Source organism: Phocoena sinus, chromosome 3, assembly GCF_008692025.1.
Source record: "Phocoena sinus isolate mPhoSin1 chromosome 3, mPhoSin1.pri, whole genome shotgun sequence".
Classification (NCBI taxonomy): domain Eukaryota; kingdom Metazoa; phylum Chordata; class Mammalia; order Artiodactyla; family Phocoenidae; genus Phocoena; species Phocoena sinus.
The window spans coordinates 145,188,395-145,211,738 of NC_045765.1; the positions used below are offsets into that span (position 1 = coordinate 145,188,395).

At 41.1% G+C, this 23,344-nt stretch overlaps 1 protein-coding gene across 1 annotated transcript in view; it reads right to left on the reverse strand.

Moving 5' to 3' along the window:
- Positions 1 to 318: 318 nt before the first annotated feature.
- The window catches only part of TTC23L (tetratricopeptide repeat domain 23 like), a 38,237-nt gene continuing 15,211 nt past the window's right edge, over positions 319 to 23,344 (reverse strand). Inside the window, 4 exon segments of the mRNA XM_032627768.1 lie at positions 319 to 394; positions 429 to 635; positions 11,561 to 11,686; positions 13,048 to 13,204. Of these exon segments, the coding sequence (XP_032483659.1) occupies positions 319 to 394; positions 429 to 635; positions 11,561 to 11,686; positions 13,048 to 13,204 (566 nt within the window).

The following is a 23,344-nucleotide window of genomic DNA, read 5'->3' on the forward strand; positions in this document are numbered from 1 at the left end:
AGACTGCGTGTCCGGAACCTGTGCTCCGCAATGGGAGAGGCCACAACAGTGAGAGGCCCGCATACCACAAAAAAAAAAAAAAAAAAAAAATCCTTTGCATTTGCTAAACACTTAAGTTCAGTTGCCCTTATGGCTTTTTTCCCTGGAGTAGACTTTCTCAGCTCCCTCTTCCCAGTACAGATAGAGGTGAGGGAAGCCTGGTAGGGGAAATGCTGTCTTAGACCAGGTCACACAGCAGATAGGCCCACTGTGAGTCGTTGTTCTCTGTCCAGGTCATTTAAAGTTGAGGAAGGTCTCTTGTGTGGATCTGGAGGAAAATCAATCCCATCCCCTGTTCTGAGAAGCCCAAGCATCCCTGGCCCTGGGAACTGGGCCTGGGGCCAAACAAGCCCACCTGCCAAACAAGCCCACCTGCCAAACAAGCCCACCTGGCCGGGGCTTCAGCCAACCCACCTACCTGCTGCACGTACCGGATGGCCTGGTCATGGTTCCTCCTCAGCTCCTCGATCTGAGCAATTTCCTCGTAAAGACCAAGCAGATCTGATGTCCTATCACCCTTAGCAGCAATAACATTGTCAACTGCCTTTTCAAAGTATGCCAGAGCTAGGTTTAACCTGCGGTTGGCCAAGGAGGCTCTATAAGAAAAGGGACAAGAATGGAAAGTCACAGAGAGGCCACTTGCTTTGCAGATGCACAAGGAACCAATTCTAAGAACTAAACGATTTGGTCTTCATAGGCCAATCATGTGAGTGGCTGGCTCAAAACCTAGCCTTGTTGTAAACAAACTCCTACTAACCTGCATTTTACCCAGCAGATTCCACTGACTACCATTCATCAAACCCATTAATATATCATGCTATAGTCTAATTTTATAAAAAAGCAAAGGGAAAAAATGGCTTATGGCAGTTCATAACATGTGATAATTTACCCATAAACAAACACTTTTGAAAATCAAAATAAAATTTTATTACCTCTGGCTGCCTCTCTTTTAGGCCAAAGCAGAGGTTTTCCTTTGTTTGATTTAGTTTAGTTTATTCCTCCTCAGTTAAAAATGAGAGAGGATAGAGAAAACAATGTAAATATCCCCCCACCAAAAGGGGACGGTTAAATAAATTATGGCACATCATACAACAAAATGCTTCAGACATTAATCCTGTTTTCTTTTTAGACTAATGTGGAGAAAATTTTTTAATGTGCTAAGTTCAAACTACAGTTATAAAACTATACTTAAAATATAAACCTGATAAGACCTTCAAGATGGCAGAGGAGTAAGACGTGGAGATCACCTTCCTCCCCACAAATACATCAGAAATACATCTACATATGGAACAACTCCTATAGAACACCTACTGAACACTGGCAGAAAACCTCAGACCTCCCAAGACAAGAAATTCCCCACATACTTGGGTAGGGCAAAAGAAAAAAAAGAAACAGAGACAAAAGAGTAGGGACGGGACCTGTACCTCTGGGAGGGAGCTGTGAAGGAGGAAAGGTTTCCACACACTAGGAAGCCCCTTCGCGGGCGGAGACTGCGGGTGGCGGAGTGGGGAAGCTTCGGAGCCGCGGAGGAGAGCGCAGCCACAGGGGTGCAGAGAGCAAAACGGAGAGATTACCGCACAGAGGATCGGTGCCGACCAGCACTCACCAGTCCGAGAGGCTTGTGTGCTGACCCGCCTGGGCGGGCAGGGACTGGGAGCCGAGGCTTGGGCTTCTGTCGGATCCCAGGGAGAGAACTGGGTTGGCTGCGTGAACACAGCCTGAAGGGGGCTAGTGTGCCACAGCTAGCTGAAAGGGAGTTCAGGAAAAAGTCTGGAACTGCCAAAAGAGGCAAGAGACCATTGTTCTGGGGTGCGCGAGGAGAGGGGATTCAGAGTGCCGCTTAAATGAGTCCAGAGACGGGCGCGAGCCGCGGCTATCAGCGCGGACCCCAGAGATGGGCATGAGACGCTAAGGCTGCTGCTGCCGCCACCAAGAAGCCTGTGTGCAAGCGCAGGTCACTCTCCACACCTCCCCTCCCGGGAGCCTGTGCAGCCTGCCACTGCCAGGGTCCCGTGATCCAGGGACAACTTCCCCGGGAGAACACACAGCGCGTCTCAGGCTGCTGCAACGTCACACTGGCCTCTACCACCACAGGCTCGCCCCACATCCGTACCCCTCCCTCACCCCTCCCTCCCCACCGCCTGAGTGAGCCAGAGCCCCCTAATCAGCTGCTCCTTTAACCCCGACCTGTCTGGGCGGAAACAGATGCCCTCAGGCGACCTACATGCAGAGGCAGGTCCAAATCCAAAGCTGAAACCCGGGAGCTGTGTGAACACAAAAGAGAAAGGGAAATCCCTCCCAGCAGCCTCAGGAGCAGCGGATTAAATCTCCACAGTCAACTTTATGTACCCTGCATCTGTGGAATACCTCAATAGACAATGAATCATCCCAAAATTGACACAGTGGACTTTGGGAGCAACTGTAGACTTGGGGTTTGCTGTATGCGACTGACTGGTTTCTGGTTTTATGTTTATCTTAGTTTACTATTTAGAGCTTATTATCATTGGTAGATATGTTTATTGATTTGGTTGCTCTCTTCCTTTCTTTTTTTTATATGTAGATATATATTTTTTTCCTTTTTCCCTTTTTGTGAGTGTGTATAGGTATGCTTCTTTGTGTGATTTTGTTTGGATAGCTTTGCTTTTACCATTTGTCCTAGGGTTCTGTCTGTCCGTTTTGGGGGTGGGGGTTAGTATAGTTTTTAGCGCTTGTTATCATTGGTGGATTTGTTGTTTGGTTTGGTTGCTCTCTTTCTTTTTTTTAAAAAAATTATTTTTAGGGTTTTTTAATTCGTAACACTTTTTAAATTTTTTATTTTAACAACTTTCTTTCTTTTTATTTTATCTTTTCTTTCTTTTTTTCTCCCTTTTCCTCTGAGCTGTGTGACTGACAGGGTCTTGGTGCACCAGCCGGGTGTCAGGCCTGTGCCTCTGAGGTAGGAGAGCCACGTTCAGGACATTGGTCCACCAAAGACCTCCTGACTCCACATAATATCAAATGGCAAAAGCTCTCCCAGAGATCTGCATCTCAACGCTAAGACCCCCCTCCACTCAGCAAGCTACAGTGCTGGACACCCTATGCCAAAGAACTAGCAAGACAGGAAAACAACCCCACCCATTAGCAGAGAGGCTGCCTAAAATCATAATAAGGTCACAGACACCCCAAAACACGCCACTGGACACAGTCCTGCCCAACAGAAGGACAAGATCCAGCCTCATCCAACAGAATACAGTCACCAGTCCCCTCCACCAGGACGCCTACACAACCCACTGAACCAACCTTAGCCACTGGGGGCAGACACCAAAACCAACAGGAACTATGATCCTGCAGGCTGCGGAAAGGAGACACCAAACACAATAAGTTGAGCAAAATGAGAAGACAGAGAAACACACAGCAGATGAAGGAGCAAGGGAAAAACCCAACAGACCAAATAAATGAAGAGGAAATAGACAGTCTACCTGAAAAATAATTCAGAGCAATGATACTAAAGATGATGCAAAATCGTGAAAATAGAATGGAGAAAATACAAAAAACGTTTAACAAGGACATAGAAGAAATAAAGAGCAAACAAACAATGATGAACAACACAATAAATGAAATTAAATATTCTCTAGAAGGAATCAATAGCAGAATAACTGAGGCAGAAGAATGATAAGTGACCTGGAAGATAAAATAGTGGAAATAACTACTGCAGAGCAGAATAAAGAAAAAAGAATGAAAATAATTGAGGACAGTCTCAGAGACTTCTGGGACAACATTAAACACACCAACATTCGAATTATAGGGGTCCCAGAAGAAGAAGAGAAAAACAAAGATACTGAGAAATTATTTGAAGAGATGATAGTTGAAAATTTCCCTAATATGGGAAAGGAAACAGTCAATCAAGTCCAGGAAGCACAGAGAGTCCCATACAGGAAAAATCCAAGGAGAAACACGCCAAGACACATATTAATCAAACTATCAAAAATTAAACACAAAGAAAAAATATGAAAAGCAGCAAGGGAAAAACAACAAATAACATACAAGGGAATCCCCATAAGGTTAACAGCTGATCTTTCAGCAGAAACTCTGCAAGCCAGAGGGAGTGGCAGCACATATTTAAAGTGATAAAAGGGAAAAACCTACAACCAAGATTACTCTACCCAGCAAGGATCTCATTCATATTTGACGGAGAAATTAAAACCTTTACAGACAAGCAAAACCTAAGAGAATTCAGCACCACCACACCAGCTTTACAACAAATGCTAAAGGAACTTCCCTAGGCAGGAAACACAAAAGAAGGAAAAGACCTACAATAACAAAGAACAAACCCTAAACAATTAAGAAAATGGTAATAGGAACATACAAATCAATAATTACCTTAAATGTAAATGGATTAAATGCTCCCACCAAAATACACAGACTGGCTGAATGGATACAAAAACAAGACCCATATATATGCTGTCTACAAGAGACCCACTTCAGACCTAGGGACACATGCAGACTGAAAGTGAGGGGATGGAAAAAGATATTCCATGCGAATGGAAATCAAAGGAAACCTGGAGTAGCAATTCTCATATCAGACAAAATAGACTTTAAAATAAAGACTATTACAAGAGACAAAGAAGGACACTACATAATGATCAAGGGATCAATCCAAGAAGAAGATACAACGATTGTAAATATTTATGCACCCAACATAGGAGCACCTCAATATATAAGGCAAATGCTAACAGCCATAAAAGGGGAAATCAACAGTAACACAATCATAGTAGGAGACTTTAACACCCCACATTCACCAAGGGACAGATGATCCAAATGAAAATAAGGAAACACAAGCTTTAAATGATATATTAAACAAGATGGACTTAATTGATGTTTATAGGACATTCCACCCAAAAACAACAGAATACACTTTCTTCTCAAGTGCTCATTGAACATTCTCCAGGATAGATCACATCTTGGGTCACAAATTAAGCCCTGGTAACTTTAAGAAAATTGAAATCATATCAAGTATCTTTTCCAACCACAATGCTATGAGACTAGATATTAATTACAGGAAAAAAATCTGTAAAAAATACAAACACATGGAGGCTAAACAATATACTACTTAATAACCAAGAGATCACTGAAGAAACCAAAGAGGAGATCAAAAAATACCTTGAAACAAATAACAAAGAAAACACAATGACCCAAAATGTATGGGATGCAGCAAAAGCAGTTCTAAGAGGGAAGTTTATAGCAATACAATCCTACTTCAAGAAACAAGAAACATCTCAAATAAATAACCTATCCTTATACTTGGAGCAATCAGAGAAGGAACAAAAAAACCCCAACATTAGCAGAAGGAAAGAAATCACAAAGATCAGATCAGAAATAAATGAAAAGGAAATGCAGCAAACAATAGCAAAGATCAATAAAACTAAAAGCTGGTTCTTTGAGAAGATAAACAATATGGATAAATCATTAGCCAGACTGATCAAGAAAAAAAGGGAGAAGACTCAAATCAATAGAATTAGAAATGAAAAAGGAGAAGTAACAATGGACACTGCAGAAATACAAAGGATCATGAGAGATTACTACAAGCAACTATATGCCAATAAAATGGACAACCTGGAAGAAATGGACAAATTCTTAGAAAAGCACAACCTTCCAAGACTGAACCAGGAATAAATAGAAAATATAAACAGACCAATCACAAGCACTGAAATTGAGACTGTGATTAAAAATCTTCCAACAAACAAAAACCCAGGACCAGATGGCTTCACAGGTGAATTCTATCAAACATTTAGAGAAAACCTAACACCTATCGTTCTCAAACGCTTCCAAATTATAGCAGAGGGAAGAACACTCCCAAACTCATTCTACAAGGCCACCATCAGCCTGATACCAAAACCAGACAAAGATGTCACAAAGAAAGAAAACTACAGGCCAATATCACTGACGAACATAGATGTGAAAATCCTCAACAAAATACTAGCAAATGGAATCCAACAGCACATTAAAAGGATCATAGGACATGATCAAGTGGGGTTTATCCCAGGAATGCAAGGATTCTTCAATATATGCAAATCAATCAATGTGATAAACCATATTAACAAACTGAAGGAGAAAAATCATATGACCATCTCATTAGATGCAGAAAAAGCTTTTGACAAAATTCAACACCCATTTATGATAAAAACCCTCCAGAAAGTAGGTATAGAGGGAACGTCCCTCAACATGATAAAGGCCATATATGAGAAACTCAGAGCCAACATCATTCTCTATGTTGAAAAGCTGAAACCATTTCCTCTAAGATCAGGAACAAGACAAGGCTGTCCATTCTCACCACTATTATTCAACATAGTTTTGGAAGTTTTAGCCACACCAATCAGAGAAGATAAATGAAAGGAATCCAAATTGGAAAAGAAGTAAAGCTGTCACTGTTTGCAGATGACATGATACCATACATAGAGAATCCTAAAGATGCTACCAGAAAACTAATAGAGCTAATCAATGAATTTGGTAAAGTAGCAGGATAGAAAATTACAGAAATCTCTTGCATTCCTATACACTAATGCTGACAAATCTGAAAGAGAAATTAAGGAAACACTCACATTTATCATTGCAACAAAAAGAATGAAATACCTAGGAATAAACCTACCTAAGGAGACAGAAGACCTGTATGCAGAAAACTATAAGACACTGATGAAAGAAATTAAAGATGATACAAACAAATGGAGAGATATACCATGTTCTTGGATTGGAAGAATCAACATTGTGAAACTGTCTATACTACCCAAAGCAATCTCCAGATTCAATGCAATCCCTAACAAACTATCAATGGCATTTTTCACAGAACTAGAACAAAAAATTTCACAATTTGTATGGAAATACAAAAGACCTCAAATAGCCAAAGCAGTCATAAGGAAGAAAAACAGAGCTGGAGGAATCAGACTCCCTGACTTCAGACTATACTACAAAGCTACAGTAATCAAGACAATATGGTACTGGCAGAAAAACAGAAATATAGATCAATGGAACAGGATAGAAAGCCCAGAGATAAACACACACACCTATGGTCAACTAATGTATGACAAAGGAGGCAAGGATATACAATGGAGAAAAGAGAGTCTCTTCAATAAGTGGTGCTGGAAAAACTGGACAGCTACATGTAAAAGAATGAAATTAGAACACTCCCTAACACCATACACAAAAATAAACTCAAAATGGATTCAAGACCGAAATGTAAGATAGGTCACTATAAAACTCTTAGAGGAAAACATAGGAAGGACACTCTTTGACATAAATCACAGCAAGATCTTTTTTGATCCACCTCCTAGAGTAATGGAAGTTAAAACAAAAATAAACAAATGGGACCTAATGAAACTTCAAAGCTTTTGCAAAGCAAAGGAAACTACAAACAAGACAAAAAGACAACCCTCAGAATGGGAGAAAATATTTGCAAATGAATCAACGGACAGAGGATTAATCTCCAAAATATATAAACAGCTCATGCAGCTCAATATTAAAAAAAACAAACAACCCAGTCCAAAAATGGGCAGAAGACCTAAATAGACATTTCTCCGATGAAGACATACAGATGGCCAGGAAGCACATGAAAAGCTGCTCAACATCAGTAAGTATTAGAGAAATGCCAATCAAAACTACAATGAGGTATCACCTCACACCGGTCAGAATGGGCATCATCAGAAAATCTACAAACAACAAATGCTGGAGAGGGTGTGGAGAAACGGGAACCCTCTTGCACTGTTGGTGGGAATGCAAATTTGATACAGCCACTATGGAGAACAGTATGGAGGTTCCTTGAAAAACTAAAAATAGAATTACCATATGACCCAGCAATCCCACTACTGGGCATATACCCAGAGAAAACCATAATTCAAAAAGACACATGCACCCCAATGTTCATTGCAGCGCTATTTACAATAGCTAGGATATGGAAGCAACCTAAATGTCCATCGACAGACGAATGGATAAAGAAGATGTGGTACACATATACAATGGAATATTACTCAGCCATAACAGGGAACAAAATTGGGTCATTTGTAGAAACGTGGATGGATCTCGAGACTGTCATACAGAGTGAAGTAAGCCAGAAAGAGAAAAACAAATATCGTATATTAACGCATATATATGGAACCTAGAACAATGATACAGATAAATCCGTTTGCAGGGCAGAAATTGAGACACAGATGTAGAGAGCAAACGTATGGACACCAAGGGGGAAAGTGGCAGGGGGGTGGTGGTGGTGTGATGAATTGGGAGATTGGGTTGGACATATATACACTAACATGTATACAATGGATAACTAATAAGAGCCTGCTGTATAAAAAAAATAAATAAAAATCAAAATTTCAAAAAAAAAGAGAGTCATGTACCACAGTGTTCATTGCAGCTCTATTTACAATAGCCAGGACATGGAAGCAACCTAAGTGTCCATCAACAGATGAATGGATAAAGAAGATGTGGCACATATATACAATGGAATATTACTCAGCCATAAAAAGAAATGAAATTGAATTACTTGTAGTGAGGTGGATGGACCTAGAATCTGTCATACAGAGTGAAGTCAGAAAGAGAAAAACAAATAATGTATGCTAACATATACATATGGAATAAAAAAAAAAATTGTTCTGAAGGACCTAGGAGCAGGACAGGAATAAAGACACAGACATAGAGAATGGACTTGAGGATACAGGGAGGGGGACGGGTAAGCTGGGACGAAGTGAGAGAGTGGCATGGACTTATATATACTACCAAATGTAAAAATGGATAGCTGGTGGGAAGCAGCCACATGGCACAGGGAGATCAGCTCGGTGCTTTGTGACCACCTAGAGGGGTGCGATAGGGAGGGTGGGAGGCAGACGCAAGAGGGAGGAGATATGGGGACATATGTATATGTATAGGTGATTCAGTTTGTTGTCAAGCAGAAACTAACACACCATTGTAAGGCAATTATACTCCAATAAAGATGTTAAATATATATATATAATCCTGACATGTATATATGTGTGTGTTTATATATGTGTGTATATACACATATATTTATATTTAAATATATATATATATATAGAAAGAGAGAGAGAAATAACTGAAATGTTCACAGCAGTTATGTCTGGGTGGTGACATTACAATTGACTTTTATTTTCTTCATGTATGTGTGTTCTTTCAAATTTCCAAAACAAATGGGGAATATAATTTTTTAATGATAATAAAATAGCATTCATTTAGGTTTTTCTTTCTAGAGTTAGCAAGACACAAAGAGAAGAACATGAGTAGTTCAAAGCTGCTTCTCACAGTTATTAGCTTTATGGGCAAACTCCAGGAGTCTTTATTTCCTTCCAAATAAAAGAAGGTTAAGAATACCTAATTACAAGGTTGTTATGAAGATTAGATTTAAAATAATATGTAAAATTGCCTAACATATAGTAGATACACAATCAATATTTCTTCTCCCTTACCCCATGCCCCCATCTTTGTATTCCCAAGTTGAATTAAAAATATAAGTGTGTGTATAAAATTATTTTATATAAGGCATTCTGCAATATTTACAATTTATTTGAAGCTGGAAGGTTTCTCCCTCCCCTGAAGATTAGAATTTTCAGTCAGAAGAATATATAAGGCATGTTATCTGATAATTCTTCACACACACAAAAATTTTATTTTTGTCAATCAGACCACTATTTCCCTTGACCGTAAGAGCACAAGTTATAGAATGATAATGCCTTTCATCAAGAGCTCGTAGGGAGATAATCAGCCAAGTTGTCTGACCTGCCTGAGCAGTCTGGCCTCATTTTCCCCACCCTTCAAATGGGAAAAAGGATTTGCCCTTCCTAGATATTTGGTGGGTATCAGACATAACTCAGTGTGTCATAGAAGGTGAGCTAGGGATTCAGAAGACCCAGTGCTGGCTCTCCTACCTATTAGTTCTGTCACCCTGAGCTACTTAATTTTTCCATGCCTTAATTTTCTTATCTTTAAATTAAACAGAAAAATACCTACCTCATATGCTTGTGGTATAAGACTGAGTGAAATAAATTAGGTAAAGCACTTAGGACAGTGTCTAGGATGTAGTTATACTTCAGTAAACGTTCCAACACTTAGAACAGTGCATGTACAAAACAGGTCAACAGTGTGGAATCGACGAATGAAATATGCACTCAAATTTATTCTGAAAAAGGAACAAGACTATCTTTCACATAAGCACAAAAACCTTAGTCACTGCCCCGTGTGACAGCAGTAGACATTCACCAGACTCTAATTTATGGGCCTGTGGACTTAATTCCATATTTAACTCTGGACGTTCGGACATCTCCCTGCCATTTCCCATTTGACTTCTAGATTCATGGCTTTTTAGAGGAGGCAGGCATGACTCATGTCATTTCCTTACCATTCCGTCACCTACCCTACCATGCCAAGTGCTTACAGTTTTGGAAACAGATTGCTTTTAAGTATGTGAAGATATTTGAAAACTCTAGGGGACAGTAAACCTTTTATTATTCTTTTTTTTTTTTTCTTCTGATAATCTGATGGGCCCACTCTCGTATCTAAATATTCTGATTCTCAGAGGATCCCTAACTCAACTGTGAAACAGTTAAGTCTCATTCTGGCTTGAACAAATTCCATGAACTTTGTTTCCATATGGAACACAACTTTCCCTTAAAATGTACGTGCTATGCATAACTCACGGACTTCCAATAAACTGTCTTCATTAACTGTTCCTTCCTCATCTTTTAAGTTGTCATACTTGATGACAAAAGTAGGTGGCAATTCAGAAAAAAAAAGGAATTTTACAGTAAGTATGAGAGGCAGCACAAGGAAGGGCTAACAGTTTGTAAGTTCAGATCAAGTTCAGATCCAACACTTAAAGCTTATCACCTTGGGGCTTCCCTGGTGGCGCAGTGGTTAAGAATCTGCCTGCCAATGCAGGGGACACGGGTTCGATCCCTGGTCCGGGAAGATCCCACATGCCGCAAAGCAACTAAGCCCGTGCACCACAACTACTGAGCCTGCGCTCTAGAGCCCACGAGCTACAACTACTGAGCCCACGTGCCACAGCTACTGAAGCCCGCGCGCCTAGAGCCCGTGCTCCACAACAAGAGAAGCCACCGCAATGGGAAGCCCGTGCACCGCAACGAAGCATAGCCCCCGCTCGCCGCAACTAGAGAAAGCCCGTGCGCAGCAATGAAGACCCGACGCAGCCAAAAATAAATAAATAAAATTTATATATTAAAAAAAAAAGCTTCACCTTGGATAGTTTGTTTAACCTCAGCTCAGTTTCTTTGCCCTCTCTCTAATGACATAATTATTGCACTAACTACCTCAGTGGTGGCTGTGAGGATTAAATGGGACAGAGCACACGAAGCTTAGACCATGATGTATGCGTTTGGCAAATTCGAGCCTCTTTTACTATCGTTTGAGTCTCTGGGTATTTGGCTCTGAATATTTTTCTCCCTTTATATAGAGAGTACAAGACAATCATGTAATTCCAGGCCTTAGCCATAAAAGTCCAAGCTTGTCTAAGCCCAGATCTTACCTGCCCAAAGCACCTGTTAGGTCTTCCTCTGAGACCTGTAATCCAGAAGCCCCTCCCTTATATGATTTTTTCAGCTCCTCCATGTTTCTCTCTGACTTCTGCAGGTTGAAATAAGCCTCTCTGCCAGTGAAACAGTCAAGGAGAATGCCAGCCAGGTACACAAACCTCCCACACTGACTAGGGGCACCAGTGGGTAAGCAAACAAAAGGGCCCCTTGGGAAAACGAAGCAGTATTTGAAAATGCACCCTTCCCTATTTTCCATCTATATATGCTGTCAAGAAGGGAGAATTCTTCAGAAAAGGAACAGGGCCCTGGGTGTCCTGTGGTATTGCTGCAATCCAGGGCTAGGATGGGTGGTGAGCATTTGGAGTGAACGGAAACCGTAAATTACACTGGATTTCCTTAGAGGCATCTACTGCATGACAACAATTATTCATTTTTCCCAAGTGGGTTTCTGTAAAAGAGAGGAACTAAATCTGCTGAAAGGGGCTTTCTGGGTCATTTAGAAAATCCAAGCAAAGCAGGTTTTGGGCGAGAGGCAAATAGCAGGAAAGAAAATCCCCTTAATTTCCAAATATCCTTCTATCCCACATTTTCAATAGCCCTCTACTAAGGGCATAAGAGAGGAAGGAAACATATCAGATTTTGCAAGTTGAGCATCAGAACCAAAAAAGTAGAGAGGGGGATGTGTAGAGAGGAGAGACTGGGGACACATGGGCTCAAAGAGGGCTTATGATTATTCATGAACATAAAAGACCCTGAACAGTTTTCAAGTGGAGATGGTACCAAAAGGAGCTGTCAAAATCACAAGCTTTTTGAGGAGAGGCATATGTAACAGCTCCCCTCTGGAAATATGGAGAACGCTTTCTTTTGTCCATTTTGCTTGGCCTCTGGTTTCATGGGCAGTGTTCTCAACGGCATTTCAGAAAAACTAAAATGATCATGTGTACGTTAAATCAGAGGTTTTGGGCTGTATGTTACAATCACCTGGGGCTTTAAAAAATCTCAATGAACAGATGCACCCCAGACCTACTAAATCAAACTCTCTGCGGTGGGACCCAAATAGCAATAATTCTGAAAGCTCCCCCAGGGGATTACAACGTGCAGCCTACTTTGACAAACAGTGCTTTAAATTACCATTCATTTTCTGTCTTCCTACAGGGCCACCGCCGCTATCACCTGCGTCCTCATTGCTAACACTGTCTTGAGTGCTCTGAGGAGCGGGACAGGCTCCAAAAGCTTCCAGCTGGCCAGGGGATGTGTCCCCAGTGACAACCCTCCCATGGCTTAACTCACAGCTCATATGAAGAGACACAGGAGGAACATTCGTACTTTCTAGATGGACAGCAGAGGCTTGTGGAAGACCTGGATGTCAGAATGGAGCTACGAGGCCTCGGTTTCACCTCTTACCCTGTGTGAGATGACCCATGTGGCATGCGTGGCCCCTGGCCCTGATCTCCAGACCCCGCTGGGAAGGGAAGGATATCGGCTCTGTAGGAGCCAGGCCACCCCCAGAGTCTAGTAGAGCATGACCAGAGTTTCCAGGATTTCCTTTTCCTCCTTGTCTGAGGTCGTGTTTCCCTTCCAGGTCAGCAGTGTGTTCTTGGCACACTCGGCATGTTTCTTGGCCTGAGCTGGGAGACCTGGGGAAGTTTGAGGGTGGATGGCAAGATGAGAAACATTAAAAAGGTTTCTCAGTCAAAGACATTCCTGGGAGGGGGAAGGAGGGCATTGTGGTTGTCATTTGGTCTTTAGTATTGGTTCCCCAAATTGGCAGTGCATTAGAATTATCTGGAATGCTTGTAAAGAATATAGGTTCCTGGCTCCCCCCATCCTGCCCCTCACCCCAGACGTATTGAGTTGGAATCTCTAGAGGAATAGTGTCCAGGACTCTATATTTTGAATTAACTCCACAAATGCTTCTTATGCAGCCATCCGGGCATTCGTCTACGGACTCGGTTTGGAAATCACTGATGGAGTCAGGAGTGGAAGCTGAGTATCCCATTCCCAATCCACCGCTAATGCCATGTGACCTTTTCAATCCACAAAGCTTCTCCATCCTCCAAATGCAAAATGACAACAAAATTATAGAAGCTGCCCTTTTACCAAACACATGGAGATAGTCCAGGAATGAACTGGGTTACGCCACAGAGTGCTGTGCTTCATTCGAGCTTTCTGGAAAAGGCATTCTATAAAGTCAAAGGGCTTATGAATACAATTACTTCCATCTGGGGATTTTTTTCAATCCAAGATGAAGCTGGTGATACAAATTGGTCACACACACACACACACACACACACACACACGCACAAAATACCTGATTTCTAAATGCAGTGAGGCCCCTCTCTAGAGAAAGAAGACAAAGGGGATACCAAACCTCTGCTAGACAGAACATGGGGCACGTTTCCCCTCATTTTCTAACTAAAGGCTGGTATTCCGGGCACTTACTTGAACTATTAGTCCAGTTAACAGAGGGAGACTTGGGAGTATTCAGTTTACAGAACTATTTCCTCATCTTCTAGCCTAGCTCATGTCTAGGGATCCCTGATGGGAAAGGGAAACTCTGGAGAAAAGAGAAAAGCCAGCAGAGAACACATAGGGGTTCTCCTCCACCCTACTGAGGACTGCCATGGCTGCTTCAGCTCTCCTCTTGGCAGCCCCCAGGGTCTGAGAAACATATTCACCCCTGCCACTGTGGGGAGGCCCACTGTACCTCTGATGCTCCGCTCACACCTCAGCCCTCAGTTTGCTCTCCGTTTGGCCCTTGGAGCCCGCTTTCACAGTATGGGTGCAGTCAGTGGCGACAGAGATAATTTGAAAGGACTTGCATTTGATGCCTGCAGCCCTCATATGTTCCAGATGTGCAGGTCCTTAGTGAACTGCAGCAATGGGGACACAGTTTCTCTGGAAGAGCCCTAAAAGTGACCCAGAAGCCGAGAAGTCTTTGTAGAACACTCAGAGATGCCTGTTCTGTAGGTCTCAACTGAAAAGGAAACTGGACTCTGTGGTGAAAGAGAGGGCTGCATCTCAAGTTACCAGACGACAGTGGTCCTCAAATTGCATGGAGCGTCATAAGCACCCTGTTAAAATGCAGATTCCTGGGCCTCCCATAGCTACGGTTCACAAGTTCTAAGGTGAGAACCAAGGATTCAGATTTATAACAACTCTCTTAGGTGATACTGATGTAGGCTGTCTGAGGACCACATTTGGAGAAACAGTGAGTTAGTAAAGTCTTTATACAGGAAGTGGGACTCATCTCCTTTCTGAAGAGTAGGTAGGGTTTTGACTGATAGAGAAGAACGAGAACGGGTTTCCACTTGGAGTAAACAGCCTGAGGCCATAAAGACAGAATAAGCGTGTGTGTGTGTGTGTGTGTGTGCACACACGAGCACACTCGTGCACACGTGCACTGGTGGGGTGGGGTTGGGGGGTGCTGTAGTATTAGCAAAGGCTGTAAGAAGACCAGTCTGCCTGAAGGGAGGTTTAAGTTGAAAGACACATAACGTATGAATTGGATGGAGAAAATGGAGTCTTGGGTGCCAAGTTGAGGAAGCTGGACTTGATCTGCTAGGTAATAGGGAGTCTTCATAGGTCTTGAGAAGGCAACGGCAACAGAAAACTCTGCCAGGGAATCAGGCCAAGACACCAAAGTAGGAAACCGAGAGTCTTTTTATCAAATAGGTTACTTTCCACAACCATTTGGGCCCTTGGGAGCGTGTCAATAAGGAGTGCAGGAACCACATCTAGATGCTTCCCTGGGTCCACAGGAGGGAGAAAAGTGAAACTGGATGAGCTATTGAAAACCACCCCCAAATCAGCATAACATTGCTTCTGGGCTCCTAAACAGAAAACAAATCCTAAAGTTGTTCTGAGGCTTTGCAAGGCTGCCCCCTCAGCTCCACACCCCAGCCCTAGGGGCCCAGTGCTGGCTGTGAAATCCCCAAGAGGAACCCTTTTCCTCTAAACTCAGCAGCTAATTGAGTATATAGTTCCCTGTCTCCCCTTCCCCATGCCCTGCACTGTGGTCCTTCTGATGAAAAAGCTGAGCTGGTAACCAATGGACTAAAGTAAACTGAACTAGGATCTCGATTTAAAACAGCTCATTCAACTTTAAAATCAGCCCTAAAGAAAAAATGACTCCTTTACTCTTCCCAGAATCCACTCTGATCTCCAAAGTGGAGTGCGTGTACCCCTATGGGTATGCAAGATGACATAAGGATGTGGGGAAAAAATTAAAATTTCTCTGCTTTTAAAAACAATCTTTTTTGTTTTCTATTTTTATGAATATAATATTACATAATATTTAATACTATTGTACATAGTTTATAATAAATACATATTTATGGAGAGTGCTCAAAACATTTTTTGTGAAAAGAGAGCTAATTCTCAAGAGTTTAGAGACCACTGCTCTAGACAAATGCTTTCTAAAGTTTTCAAGTATGAAAAAGCTCCTTTTTCATTAAAAAAAAATCTGTGATAATATTTTTATAGCATTTCCTACATGAGAAAATTCAGGATGACAAAGTATGAAGAGTCAGAATCTAATATTCTGAAATGCATTTGCTTTTTACTAATTGCAAGAACACCCTCTTTTATGTAAAAATAATGCTCTGCATATATGTGTCTGTGTAAGACTCATTTCCTCTCTCTCTAGAGGATGCTCACAGATCGGTGACCTTGTTCCCTAACTCCAAGTCCCACCTCCCTGAATCCGATGTCTGTTCCAAGACCACGTCATTTTCCTTTACTTGCCCTCCCCAGCCAGGGACATCAGCCTTCTCCCTGCACCAACAGGGCAGCAACTATAGAAGTAAAAATCAGGGTGGCAGCAAGACCTGCTTCTGGAGCCTGAGATTCAGAAATCACAAGGGCATATTAATGAACTGGAAAAGCGGTCCGGAGATTGTCCACCAAATGTATCGATCATTTTGCTTTAGTTTGGGGTAAGATTCCACCACTGATTTCTGTTACTCTGACTCAGGCCACAGAGAATCTTCTCGGAGCTACTCAGTCTTTGGAGGCTGCTGCTGTCACCTTTGACCATCACCTATATTTAAGAAGTTCTCGTGGTACAGTGATTACGACAGCAGGGTCTTAGGGCCAGACTTCCAGGTACAGAAGCTGGCTCAGCCACTTACTACTTGAATGAGTTACTTAATCTATCTGTACTTCAGTTTATTCACCTATAAGATGGCAATGAAAATACCTCCCACCTCGTACGGTTGTTGCAAGCATTAATTTAATTAATTTATGAAAAAGGATTAAATAGTGCCTGACACCGAAATGAAATGAGTTTAAATAAATATTAGCTGTTATCATCATCATTACTACCAGGGTCCAATCCCCTTAAGCAATTTATTATTTATGTATGTCCTTATGTACTCTGGACATTCTTCATAAAGCTGCTTACAGAAGGCTGCCTTCTCAAACGCACACTCACTTCAGATAGGTACCAGGCTTCCTGAAGGTCAGATCAACTGCTCTTTATCATTCCCTGTTGTTCCTGTACCAGCTTTTTTACCAACTAGACAGAGAAGGTAGGGTTCATGACTTATGCATCTTTTTTGAGATTTCTGCAACACTTAGAGCCCCAGATACCTGGAAGGTTCCCAGTAATAACAGGCTAACAAATTAATTCATTGCTTCATTAATAATAGGCAAAACACCAGGAAACTGCTTGCCCATGTTACTGTCTTCTCCTTCCTGAACACATGGAAACAGTGGTCACACGGTGACCAGCCACCTCCACCTGCCCTTTTCTCAACCACTGAAGCCCTAGGCTCGGGAGGGTTCTCGCCAGGTCAGCTGGTGACAGAGTTCCACTTCTAGTGTCCCTTACCCTGTTTCACCAACCATCAGTCTTTTACACTCTCTGCTTCACAAAGGCCTCGCGTTTTTTTGTTATTTGACTCCTGAACCCCGCTGCATCGATTGCTCCATTTTTTAAAACCTTCAAACTCTCTATCTGGCTCCTTCTTCACTGCCTAAAATGTTCCCAGGTCGCCTCCTCTTATAAAATTAGCTTCAAATGACCTTTCTGCCTTCCCTAGCTACCCTCCTGTTTCCCCTCATCCCTTTCACTATGCAGGACGTGGCATACATAGCCTTCACTATGCAGGACGTGGCATACATAGCCTAGGCTACCGGCCCATGCCTTCCCCTCATCCCTGGGATCTGGCGTCTGCTCCAACCCTTCTGCAGAAATGGTTCTCATGAGGTCCCTAAGGGCCTCTTACTGAGTAAGTGCAGTCGCAGTTTCTTGTATCCCCATCTCATGGCAGCATCAGACACCTAGGCTGCTTGGCTTCTCCTCTTGGCTCCCAGGGCACTGCTCTAACTCAGCTCTCCTTGATAAACCTTCTCTATTGGACTCTTTGCTCACTCTACCAGGGTCCTCTGTTCCCTTCCATTAATATGTCCATTCTCCAAGGGTCTGCCTTTCCATTTCTTCCTTTTCTTCTCTCTCCTCTCAGAAGTTTTATCAACTCCTGTAACGTCAACCTCGGCCTTCATGCTTATAATTTTCCATTTCCCCTCCCTCCCTAGTTCTGGTCTCAAATATTCTTCCATGCTTATGATTCCCCTTCTCTCCTCCCCAGTTCTGGTCCCAACTTTCCAGCACCTAGTAAAAATATACTTGTGGATTTCTCCGTTGTAATTCAAAATCAATATATCAAAAACCAGACCCACCATTCCTCTCCCACTTCGCTTCCTTTCCTGACCGGCTTATCTCTGATGATGGCACCTTGAGGGGCCTGAAACTTCATGGTCATCTTGGGGCCTCACTTTCCCTCAACCTCAAATCCAATGCCATGTCCTGCCAATTCTTCCTTCACAGCCCTTTTTTAACTATCATTTTTGAATAGGTAATACATTCCCATGGTTCAAAAGTTAAAATTATATGGAAAGGTAAATGTTGAGAGGTCTCACTTCAAATTCTATTCCCTTTCACAAGCAGCCTCTAGGTAACTTTTGTTTCTTTCTTGTGTTTCCTTCAGTGTTTCTTGATGTGAATATAAGCACATATTCTCATTTCTCTCCCCTCCTTCTTACCTGAAAAGAGGTATGTTACAAACACGGTCCTGCGTTGTGCGTTCTCTGTTGCCTAAAGATGTATCCAGGAGATCTTTCCCTAGTGGTAGATAAGCCCTTTCTAAGGCTGTATATACCACATAGTGTGTATTAGTCCAAGTATGATGAGTATACTTGGTTGTTTCCAGTCTTCTACTATCATAAACAATGCTGCAAAGAATAATATCATCCATTTAAGTGTGTATTCAGGAAAGAGTCCCAAAAGTGGGATCTCTGGCTTAAAAGGTAAAGGTATCTGTCCTTCATAGACTCTTTTTTTTTTTTTTTTTTAAACATCTTTATTGGGGTATAATTGCTTTACAATGGTGTGTTAGTTTCTGCTTTACAACAAAGTGAATCAGCTATACATATACATATGTTCCCATATGTCTTCACTCTTGCGTCTCCCTCCCTCCCACTCTCCCCATCCCACCCTTCCAGGCTGTCACAAAGCACCGAGCTAATATCCCTGTGCCTTGCGGCTGCTTCCCCCCAGCTATCTACCTTACTACGTTTGTTAGTGTGTATATGTCCATGACTCTCTCTCGCCCTGTCAAAACTCACCCTTCCCCCTCCCCATATCCTTAAGTCCGTTCTCCAGTAGGTCTGTGTCTTTATTCCTATCTTACCCCTAGGTTCTTCATGACATTTTTTTCCCTTAAATTCCATATATATGTGTTAGCATACGGTATTTGTCTTTTTCTTTCTGACTTACTTCACTCTGTATGACAGATTCTAGGTCTATCCATCTCATTACAAATAGCTCAATTTCATTTCTTTTTAAGGCTGAGTAATATTCCATTGTGTATATGTGCCACATCTTCTTTATCCATTCATCCGATGATGGGCGCTTAGGTTGTTTCCATGTCCTGGCTATTGTAAATAGAGCTGCAATGAACATTTTGGTACATGACTCTCTTTGAATTTTGGTTTTCTCAGGGTATATTCCAAGTAGTGGGATTGCTGGGTCATATGGTAATTCTATTTGTAGTTTTTTAAGGAACCTCCATACTGTTCTCCACAGTGGCTGAACCAATTCACATTCCCACCAGCAGTGCAAGAGTGTCCCCTTTTCTCCACACCCTCTCCAGCATTTATTGTTTCTAGATTTTTTGATGATGGCCATTCTGACTGGTGTGAGATGATATCTCATTGTAGTTTTGATTTGCATTTCTCTAATGATTAATGATGTTGAGCATTCTTTCATGTGTTTGTTGGCAGTCTGTATATCTTCTTTGGAGAAATGTCTATTTAGGTCTTCTGCCCATTTTTGGATGGGGTTGTTTGTTTTTTTGTTATTGAGCTGCATGAGCTGCTTGTAAATTTTGGAGATTAATCCTTTGTCAGTTGCTTCATTTGCAAATGTTTTCTCCCATTCTGAGGGTTGTCTTTTGGTCTTGGTTATGGTTTCCTTTGCTGTGCAAAAGCTTTGAAGTTTCATTAGGTCCCATTTGTTTATTTTTGTTTTTATTTCCATTACTCTAGGAGGTGGGTCAGAAAGGATCTTGCTGTGATTTATGTCATAGAGTGTTCTTCCTATGTTTTCTTCTAAGAGTTTGATAGTTTCTGGCCTTACATTTAGGTCTTTAATCCATTTTGAGCTTATTTTTGTGTATGGTGTTAGGGAGTGATCTAATCTCATACTTTTACATGTACCTGTCCAGTTTTCCCAGCACCATTTATTGAAGAGGCTGTCCTTTCTCCACTGTACATTCCTGCCTCCTTTATCAAAGATAAGGTGTCCATATGTGCGTGGGTTTATCTCTGGGCTTTCTATCCTGTTCCACTGATCTATCTTTCTGTTTTTGTGCCAGTACCATACTGTCTTGATTACTGTTGCTTTGTAATATAGTCTGAAGTCAGGGAGCCTGATTCCTCCAGCTCCTTTTTTCGTTCTAAAGATTGCTTTGGCTATTCGGGGTCTTTTGTGTTTCCATACAAATTGCGAAATTTTTTGTTCTAGTTCTGTGAAAATTGCCAGTGGTAGTTTGATAGGGATTGCATTGAATCTGTAGATTGCTTTGGGTAGCAGAGTCATTTTCACAATGTTGATTCTTCCCATCCAAGAACATGGTATATCTCTCCATCTATTTGTATCATCTTTAATTTCTTTCATCAGTGTCTTATAATTTTCTGCATACAGGTCTTTCGTATCCTTAGGTAGGTTTATTCCTAGATATTTTATTCTTTTTGTTGCAATGGTAAATGGGAGTGTTTTCTTGATTTCACTTTCAGATTTTTCATCATTAGTATATAGGAATGCCAGAGATTTCTGTGCATTAATTTTGTATCCTGCTACTTTACCAAATTCATTGATTAGCTCTAGTAGTTTTCTGGTAGCATCTTTAGGATTCTCTATGTATAGCATCATGTCATCTGCAAACAGTGACAGCTTTACTTCTTCTTTTCCGATTTGGATTCCTTTTATTTCCTTTTCTTCTCTGATTGCTGTGGCTAAAACTTCCAAAACTATGTTGAATAAGAGTGGTGAGAGTGGGCAACCTTGTCTTGTTCCTGATCTTAGTGGAAATGCTTTCAGTTTTTCACCATTGAGGATGATGTTTGCTGTGGGCTTGTCATATATGGCTTTTATTATGTTTAGGAAAGTTCCCTCTATACCTACTTTCTGGAGGGTTTTTATCATAAATGGGTGTTGAATTTTGTCGAAAGCTTTCTCTGCATCTATTGAGATGATCATATGGTTTTTCTCCTTCAATTTGTTAATATGGTTTATCACATTGATAGATTTGCGTATATTGAAGAATCCTTGCATTCCTGGAATAAACCCCACTTGATCATGGTGTATGATCCTTTTAATGTGCTGTTGGATTCTGTTTGCTAGTATTTTGTTGAGGATTTTTGCATCTATGTTCATCAGTGATATTGGCCTGTAGTTTTCTTTCTTTGTGACATCCTTGTCTGGTTTTGGTATCAAGGTGATGGTGGCTTCGTAGAAGGAATTTGGGAGTGTTCCTCCCTCTGCTATATTTTGGAAGAGTTTGAGAAGGATAGGTGTTAGCTCTTCTCTAAACGTTTGATAGAATTCACCTGTGAAGCCATCTGGTCCTGGGCTTTTGTTTGTTGGAAGGTTTTTAATTACAGTTTCAATTTCAGTGCTTGTGATTGGTCTGTTCATATTTTCTATTTCTTCCTGATTCAGTCTTGGCAGGTTGTGCATTTCTAAGAATTTGTCCATTTCTTCCAGATTGTCCATTTTATTGGCATAGAGTTGCTTGTAGTAATCTCTCATGATTTTTTTTTATTTCTGCAGTGTCAGTTGTTACTTCTCCTTTTTCATTTCTAATTCTATTGATTTGAGTCTTCTCCCTTTTTTTCTTGATGAGTCTGGCTAGTGGTTTATCTATTTTGTTTATCTTCTCAAAGAACCAGCTTTTAGTTTTATTGATCTTTGCTATTGTTTCCTTCATTTCTTTTTCATTTATTTCTGATCTGATTTTTATGATTTCTTTCCTTCTGCTAGCTTTGGGGTTTTTTTGTTCTTCTTTCTCTAATTGCTTGAGGTGCAAGGTTAGGTTGTTTATTCGAGATGTTTCCTGCTTCTTAAGGTGGGCTTGTATTGCTATAAACTTCCCCCTTAGAACTGCTTTTGCTGCATCCCATAGGTTTTGGGTCGTTGTGTCTCCATTGTCATTTGTTTCTAGGTATTTTTTTATTTCCTCTTTGATTTCTTCAGTGATCACTTCATTATTAAGTAGTGTATTGTTTAGCCTCCATGTGTTTGTATTTTTTACAGATCTTTTCCTGTAATTGATATCTAGTCTCATGGCGTTGTGGTCGGAAAAGATACTTGATACAATTTCAGTTTTCTTAAATTTACCAAGGCTTGATTTGTGACCCAAGATATGATCTATCCTGGAGAATGTTCCATGAGCACTTGAGAAAAATGTGTATTCTGTTGTTAGGACACTCCATTCTGATGGAGTGTCCTATAAATATCAATTAAGTCCATCTTGTTTAATGTATCATTTAAAGCTTGTGTTTCCTTATTTATTTTCATTTTGGATGATCTGTCCATGGGTGAAAGTGGGGTGTTAAAGTCCCCTACTATGAATGTGTTACTGTTGATCTCCCCTTTTATGGTTGTTAGTATTTGCCTTATGTATTGAGGTGCTCCTATGTTGGGTGCATAAATATTTACAATTGTTATATCTTCTTCTTGGATCGATCCCTTGATCATTATGTAGTGTCCTTCTTTGTCCCTTTTAATAGTCCTTATTTTAAAGTCTATTTTGTCTGATATGAGAATTGCTACTCCAGCTTTCTTTTGGTTTCCATTTGCATGGAATATCTTTTTCCATCCCCTTACTTTCAGTCTGTATGTGTCTCTAGGTCTGAAGTGGGTCTCTTGTAGACAGCATATATAAGGGTCTTGTTTTTGTATCCATTCAGCCAATCTGTGTCTTTTGGTGGGAGCATTTAGTCCATTTACATTTAAGGTAATTATTGATATGTATGTTCCTATTTCCATTTTATATACTGTTTTGGGTTCGCTACTATAGGTCATTTCCTTCTCTTGTGTTTCGTGTCTAGAGAAGTTCCTTTAGCATTTGTTGTAAAGCTGGTTTGGTGGTGCTGAACTCTCTCAGCTTTTGCTTGTCTGTAAAGGTTTTAATTTCTCCATCAAATGTGAATGAGATCCTTGCTGGGTAGAGTAGTCTTGGTTTCAGGCTATTCTCCTTCATCACTTTCAG